General features: G+C 33.5%; 2 protein-coding genes across 3 annotated transcripts; one reads left to right on the top strand and one right to left on the bottom strand.

Moving 5' to 3' along the window:
- Positions 1–545: 545 nt before the first annotated feature.
- Positions 546–905, top strand: LOC133871487 (uncharacterized). Its single transcript, XM_062308930.1, has one exon. It carries the CDS (start codon positions 546–548, stop codon positions 903–905), a length of 360 nt encoding a protein of 119 aa, XP_062164914.1.
- Positions 906–4,328: 3,423 nt separating this feature from the next.
- Positions 4,329–7,912, bottom strand: LOC133870276 (uncharacterized). Of its 2 annotated transcripts, none has more exons than XM_062307364.1 (2): positions 7,669–7,912; positions 4,329–5,895 (listed from the first exon to the last, which is right to left on the bottom strand). In XM_062307364.1, the coding sequence occupies exon 2, from the start codon at positions 5,844–5,846 to the stop codon at positions 4,500–4,502; it is 1,347 nt and encodes a 448-aa protein (XP_062163348.1). In that variant the 5' UTR covers positions 5,847–5,895; positions 7,669–7,912; the 3' UTR covers positions 4,329–4,499. The 2 variants fall into 2 exon arrangements, with proteins under 2 accessions (XP_062163348.1, XP_062163349.1); XM_062307365.1 differs by having other exon boundaries at positions 4,329–5,862.
- Between the last annotated feature and the right edge of the window lie 411 nt (positions 7,913–8,323).

Below are 8,323 nucleotides of genomic sequence, written 5' to 3'. Positions count from 1 at the left end.
CGTTAAATCTTATCAAAATTATAAAAATACCGCTCTTAAAAAAAGCATATATATAATTTCAAAGATTCAAGTGTGAGTACTTTAACAAATTCAGTTAAATTATGACGATTGCTTAAATCCATATAATTTTTTTTTCTTTCCTAAAAATAATGAAAAATATTTTGAAAATTTTGATACTCCACTGTTAGGATTTAACAGAATAATCTTAACATATGATTGAAACTAAAAAAAAAATTGGACAATAGATATACTAAATTGAAAATTTTTAAAATTTATAAGAGTAATTACAATTCGTGATTAAGTAAAGTTTCCTGTTAATTACTTATTAAGAGTACTGATTCAGCAGTGATGCCAGCGAATGTCAGTCGTGTCACCCAATTAAGCTTCCAAGAAACTCCAAGGTAATTATACAGTACTAGTCATTTCAAACACGCTCTCTAGCTACCAAGAATTCGATCACTCACTTCATCTATAAAAAGCTTAAAATCCACGCATATTTGAACCAAATTAAGTTTAACTTCAACAAGGTGTGGAAAAACCAAGAAATGGGTAGAGAGAGCTGGATAGAGATAGGCCGTCGCCTCAAGAAGGCAGTGAAGAAATTCAAACTTTTGCTTACCTTTAACGTGAGGCTATGGTGCTTGCGTTCGACTGTCGGTAGATCTTCCTACAGCCGCCGGCTAAGCTTTGACGACCGACTGGCCTTGTATGGATGCATCGAGGAAGACAAATTGGAAGGAGGTCGTTCGGTGACGACTGGGATTCAACGAGCGAGCAGTTTTGGTTCGGACGATGATATTGATAAGAGGGCGGAGATTTTCATTGCAAACTTCCGTCGGCAGCTTCGTTTCGAAAGACAGGTTTCTTTGGACCAGCTAAGTTACAGTACTAGATTGAAGTATTAGTTTCAAACGCGACAATTAAGGGGAATTAGTACTCGATCGTTTTCAAGTTGGTCTTTTAATTTTTCGTTCAAATTATTATTAAGGTGGTCGATGAGTTCTAGGGAAGACAAATAGGTATACATATATATATGAAGAAATTGGAAGTGCGATAAAGAACAAATTGTTTTTTGAGTTTCTTGGGTTTATATATATATATCGATTTGCTGCAATTGTAATTATTGTTTCATCAGTAATAAAGACAACTCACAGGCCGGGCGATTACTGATCAAGATAAATTGTTCAACAAAAACAAACTTGATTTATGAACCAAATTAAGGCTAGCTTGGTTTGTTTCGACATATTAAAATGTTTTATGAAAAATGTTTTTCGGTGTTTTGGTGTGATCGAAAATGATGGTTAAAAGTTTCGTTTATCATAAACCATGCAGTTTTCCCTCTCACACTCTCGCTCAACCCGCAGATCGATCAACTTTTCCTTTACGCTCAACCCATACGCATTCGACCTTCTCCTTCTCTCTGAACTTCAAACCGCACAGCTCCTCTCTCTGCTAGAACAACTCCTCTCTCTCAGGAATCTAGCTAGTCTTTCTTCGGCTTTTAATTTCCATCTCAGGTAGTACTCTCATCTCTCTATCTCTCTCTTTGTTGGATCGTCTGAAGGTACGGTCTTGAATTCTAGCTGGCTACCGCATAGGATTTAGAATATTTTATCTTTCTAGAAAAAGAAAAGCTTTAAATATGTAGATTTGTCTTTGTAAATTTGGTCATTTTCCATGAGCAAATGCTTGGTGTCTGTTGAGTTAATTGCGTGAGTCTAGCTTTCTCTATTTGAATTCAAAAAATTTGGTTTCTTTTGTTTTACTAGAGTATTATACAAATAATATTCTATCTAGGAAGAACCTTGAATGACCAAGAAACATAACATGCATGAGCTTAAATACCAAACTGAGCTTAAGCAAGATAAACATATTAGTTCACCAACTTTCCTTCTTTTTTTTTCCCTTTTTTTTTTTTTATTTTTTTATTTTTTTTAATGAAAGCCAACTTTTTGAAAAATAAAGTTTGATAAATAAGTTTGAAAAGTAACATTATTCTTTCTTCTAGAATAATACTATTTTTTACACTCATTTATCATGTATATGTCAGACAAGCGCACTGATCACATGTTGTTTTTAAGTGGTTTATATTTCTTTTCTTTTCTTAAAGTATCTGACATGAAAAGCTACGTAAAACACGTCACGTCAGCCATTAAACGCTCAACAATATTATTATGTAAATCCATATTATTTTGTACTTGCATGCATCTACTTTTTACACTTGGGTTTAAACCAAGGGCGGAGCCAGCATCCCTAATTTGGGAGGGCCAAATTGAAAGGAAAAAAAAATTGGGAGGCCAAAATTAAAAAAATTAAAAAAAAATAAATAAATAAATAAAAAATAGGGGTAAAATTTAAATTTTTTATTTATTTTTTATTTTTTATCATTATCATTAGATATCACTGAATTTAAATGACATATAGTTATACAATGGGGTTTTAATTATTCTTGGAAAAAAAAAATCCTAAGTTACATGTTATTTGAAACCTAGTATGAAATGTATCTCTAGAGTCAAAATGCTTTTTACGCAAGTTATATAAACACTTTTCATCAATTCTAAAGAAACGATTTGTTTTGAAAAAGATGAGAGAGAAATTTTGAGAAAGAATGGCTTATGTCACACACACCGTAAGTATTGTTTTCCTTAATAATCGTTTTATATAATTGACGTATCTTATTAATTAAGAGTTTGTTTGAAATTGTGATTTGGTAGATAAAAAGTGCGATTTTAAATCAAATTGCAGAGAATAAATCGTTTGAGAATTGTATTTTTTAAAAATTGCGATTTAAAAACGCAAAAAACTGATTTTTCAAATCGCAGCTAAGGAGATGCTTTTTTGGAAACGCAGAATTTTAAAAACTAACCTACGATTTTAAATGGCAAACTGCGATTTTGTCAAATGTTTAACTTCGTTTTTAAAAATCACTTTTTCAAATTGCACATTTTAAAATCACTATTTTTAAGTCGCACTTTTTGAAATTGTAAATCCAAACGAACCTTAACGGGCGGTTAATTTCCACATATGATTAATTTTTACTATATAAAGTTTGTCAGTTCAATACTAAGAAAGCAATTCCATGACATGAATGGCAATATATATGCCTATATGGGGAAATAGAACAAGAATAAACCGTATATGGGGATAAAAAATATCAAGAGAAAAAGAAATTAATTAATTCTTCCTATGGATAAAAGAACAGGTTTTCCGTGTGAGTATTTTTAAAAAGAGTAATACTCGAGACCATTACTATTTTTGGAATTATCCGGAAAATTAAAAGTGACGTGGGATGATAAAAAAAAAGTAGGGATAATTGTACCATTGGTCCCTGTAGTATGTCATAATTATTTTTCACTCCCTATGGTTTAAAAAGAGTATGGGAGATCCTTGTGATATGCAATAATTACAAATCGATTTCTAGCGTCAAATTCTGTTAAAATTTTTAACAGATTCCGTCAAATACCACGTCAGCGACACGTGTCGCCATCTTATTGGTGACACGTGGCTAGCGCTGACATGTCCATCTTAATAAAATAATATAAATTTATTAAAAAAAAATTCAAAAAAAAAAAAATTCAAAAAAAAAAAAAACAAAACAAAACAAAAAAAAATGGGGGCAAGAGGGTGGCCAGGCCACCCCTAGATCTTCTAGGGATGGCCCGAAGGCCACCCCCAATGGCCCGGGGGTGGCGCGCGGCCACCCCTTTACTGCCTTTTTTTTTATTGTTCTTCTTTTTTTTTTTTGTTTTTTTTTTTTAATAAATTTATATTTTTTTATTAAAATGGGCACGTGTCGCCATAAGGCGCTAACGTGGCATTTGGCAAAATCTGTTAAAATTTTTAACGGAATTTGACTGTAGGGATCGATTTGTAATTATCACTAACCACAAGGACCTCCCATAAACTTTTTAAACCATAGGGAATGAAAAATAATTATGGCATATCACAGGAACCAACGATGTAATTAACCCAAAAAGGTAAAATAAAGGAGTAAATGTTAAATGCAAAATTACATTTTTTCCATCCCACATTATTTTTTTCTGATGAAAATCCAAAAAAAGTAAGGGCATGTTTTGATAACAATTGTTTTTTTTATTATTTTTCAAAAACATATTTGGGTTGTTTTTTAGAATTCAAATTCTAGTCAAATTTTATCTAACTTTTTTCTAATTTTATCTCAAGTTTTTTAAATCATCTAAACATAATTTCAAAAAACAAATTGTCTCAGTATTCACAATTTTGAATATAATACAAAAAAAAAAAATCGCACATTCAAACGAGCCCTAATGGTATCAAGCATTACTATTTAATTAAAAGCAATAATAAGGTAAAGAAAGGCAAATTAAAGGGACTATTTATAGATCGATTATACTATATATGCATGATTCATACACTGAAATGTAATTAATAATTAATACAACAATATTATCAAACTGTACGGAAAATTAATTAACAAACATAGTCCCCATCCAAACGACGTACGTGCACGGGGGGGTGTCTCATTTGGATGAGGCTTCTTTGTCTATGACAGTCTCAAATGCCCCAACCAGTGCTTTCACCTTGTTCTTCCTCTTCTCCAACAGCTTGCTTGCAGTCTCCTCAATAACATCATTATACGCCGGAGGAGATTCCTTTTTCCCGGCGGATCCCACTTGCCGCTTCGATGACATTGCCGTAGTACTATTCGCCTCCTCGGGCTTTGTAACTGCATCAACGCCACCATCGAGATTTTGTTCTTCCTTGGATGATATTTCTATATTATCCGCCGCCACTTCTGACTTTGTTTCTTCAACGCTGACACCCTCCACATTTTCTTCTTCCTTCAAAATAGGCTCCCCGCTTCCCCCATCCACCGCTTCTTTCTCATCCTCCAAGTTTTCCTCACGCTTGTTTTCATCCACAGACTCTTTGTCTTCAGCAGTACCTTCTTCTCCTTTATCTTCTTTGACCTGATCAATTGTTGCCTGATCACTTGCCACACTACTCTCTTCTAGGTGAATCTCATTGCTCCCAATATTCTCTTCTCCTTCGGGTTGATTCTCAGCTTTTTCTTCTTGTAATTTATCTCCAGATTCATGAATATCAGCAGTTTGATTCCCTTTTTCTTCTGGAACTTCAGGGATGTCACAAAGCTTGACTTTCTCATCTTCACCTTTGTTAACCTCAGAGTCTGCAACATTACTAAGCTCATCATTTTCGCATTTTGCTACTTCAGAAGGATCTTCCACCTCTACATTAATGTCTTCAACCTCATGAACCAAAAACTCTTCCTCATCTTGCTCGGTATCAAGACTAAAATTTTCCGTTATATCCACATCCTGTGGAGCTATTGCCGAAGCAGAAGCATTAGTTTCCTTCTTAGTGGCAGGAGGAGTACTCGTTCTCTTCTTCGTTACCCTTGCATATGACAGCTGCGATTTTCCAGCCTTGGGGGTTTTGGAAGTCCTCTCCACAACGGGTTTTAGAGAACTGGTGGTTTTTTGTGAAAACGATGTAGAACGAACTGTTACTGTTCTCTCTCGAGGGCTGGGGGAGGCAAATGAACTTTGTAGCCTGGAAGCCGGCGGCGATGCTGTCTCGAAAGATCTTCTCCGATTGAGACTGGGTGCCTCGGGGCCAGATTTCTTCACGTACCTGAGAGATTGATCATGGCGTGAGCTTATCGTTGGCCGGAGGTAGCTTGGGACTTGCTTTTCAGTTGTAGTTGAGGAAGCCTTGTGATGAACAGTGCTTGTGGTGGGTGTTTTGGGACGACATTTTGTGATTGCGGTGCGAGAATTTGGAGGGGATGTGACCCTCTTCTCCTTCCCTAGGTTGCTACTGTCTTTCCCTTTTGTAGTTGCCATATATATATATTGCTGGCTGTCTCAGCAAAGAAAGTTAAACAAATTAAACCTGCATGCATTTTCAAAAGAGCAACTAAATGAGACTAGCTAGCTTAGCACAATTGAGGTCTAAGAAATTAATCTAAGCATGTTTATAAAACAAAAAACAATAAAAAATAAAAAAAACTAAAAAATCTTCATTGCTTCTCATAGATCTATACATATATATTTGGCGTAGAAAAATGGGTACTTACTACAGCTTTTACAACAATTTCTTTATAAGCTCACAAAATAATTCATATGTTATGGAAATAAGTGTCACATATACTATTTTAGTAACTAAAATGATAAGTCTTATGTGGACTATAATGTTAATGTTAGAGAACTCTCATCTGATCACTAACCAAAATGTTAAAGTGAATCTAAGATGCTATGCATCCAACTCGCCAAATATATTGTGAGCGTGAACAGTGCTCATCAAATTTGGTGAGCACTGTTTACTCACAAAATCTTATTTTTGTTTGCCTTATTTTAATGAATGAATAAAAAAATCATTAAAAAAATATATTTAAATAGAAGAGTGAAAGTAGATAGTTAAAATGTTCTTGAACTATTATTATTACTCCTTTTGTTCTTTGATTAATTAATTTTATCATTTGTTTTTGCTATTTATCCTCTATTGTGTATGATAGTTTTACATGAATTTCCTTTTTTCTTACTTAGTCATTTTCAATCAATTAAATAACTAATTATTTAAAAAGATTACTTTTAGAAATCATATACACAACTAAAAACAATATGTTTGAAACCCCCAAATAGAATAGTTTTACTATTAGAATTAATTAGTTCAAATGTACTATAATAAAACCATTTTTTTTTATTTTCAAAATAAAAAACACACTTCTCTCAAACCATTATCAAACAATTCAAGAAACAAAACATTTTTCAAACATGAACTCTACCAAAAAATACTTCTCACATCAAAATAATACATACATATTTCTGAAGAGTAGTTGCATGTAGACACGACACTCTTGGTTTATCTTGATCGATGACCATTTCCACATAATGAAGGGGTCTTATAATTTCTAATGCTTTCACATTGAAAGATCGACCATCTTAAAGCGACAGAGTCTGTTGTTAATGCGTTTTTCTCCTTATCAAACCCTATTGTAACCCCTCTCAAACTTTCCTTCGACCATAAATGTTAAGTTCGTGCAACAAAATTCCTTCTTTTTTTTTTTTTTTCTTTCACTTTTTTTCCTTTCTTTTAGCAGTCTTGGAAACCAAATCCATCACAATATCATATACTTCAGGGCAAGTAGCTGATCATCAGTACAAGACATCATCTTAATTCCTAGGAAAATTAGAAACAAAGCAAGCAAACAAAGAGCCCCCAAGACCACATATATTTTCACAAACCCTTAAACCCACCAATTAATAGTACGTTTTCAAGCAAAATCAATATAATTATATAAAGCAACAATTCTTTTTGTGCCAAGTTTTTCTAGCAGATCGAAAGATATGAAATATTCTTTACGTACGGTATATATATATATATATATATATATATAGGATACATCAAATTTGTAGAAATGAACAACATGTATATATATATACTTTGTTTACGTACATGCGAAGATAACCAAGAAAATGAGCCAAATATTGAAGAAAAAAAACAACATAAAAATTAGTCTTTCAACATGCTTGGAAGACAACAAAAGGAAGCACAACGAAGATACATACAATGAATGTCGCATGAATAAGCAAAGCCATAGAATTGAGTAAACTTATGGGAAAACACAGAGAGAGAGAGAGAGAGAGGCTTAATTACGTGGCGTACCTTGATCAAAGAAGATCCATGGAAGAGTAGAATTATGGGAAGAAAATAAGAAAAAGAAAACGCTTAAAGAGAAGAAAGGAGGAGACTACAAGGGTTGGTTTGTGGCCTCTTGTGGGGGTTGATAAAAAAGGAGCGGGAATTACGCGCGCATATCTCAAGTACGTGTGGTGGATCGAGAAGGTGTTGGTGACCATGAAATCAAAACCAAATTTTGTTGCCCAAAGAAGCGGCCGCGGAATGTGGGGGGCGGGGATCGAGTAGTTGACTTTTTCTAGAAACAAAAATATACTAACAATAAAATATATATATTTTTTAAGTACAAATTCAACAACTTGCGAGGCTCCATTGCTCCCCAAGTCCCAAAGGAAAATGATGAAATGTGGACGGCTGCAAATTAATCAGGCGTGCACGGAGGACTCTGAATATTTATAATTAATTAAGTGGATGCATTTTCTCCGGTTGCCAAGTAAATGGATGAATGATTAAGACCTGATCGATATGATCGCTATCAACTTAATTATGGTCTTAAAATGTATACCAACCGAAATATATATATATACCAACCGGTAGATTTTTTTCTATTTTATAAAATAAAAATATTTTGCTAAATTATTATTTATCTCAATATATAAGAAAAAATGATTTTTATTATTTA

Source organism: Alnus glutinosa, chromosome 6 (genome assembly GCF_958979055.1).
Source record: "Alnus glutinosa chromosome 6, dhAlnGlut1.1, whole genome shotgun sequence".
Classification (NCBI taxonomy): Eukaryota; Viridiplantae; Streptophyta; class Magnoliopsida; order Fagales; family Betulaceae; genus Alnus; species Alnus glutinosa.
The sequence above is the reverse complement of the archived record's forward strand: the minus strand, read 5'-3'. Positions and strand labels throughout refer to the sequence as shown.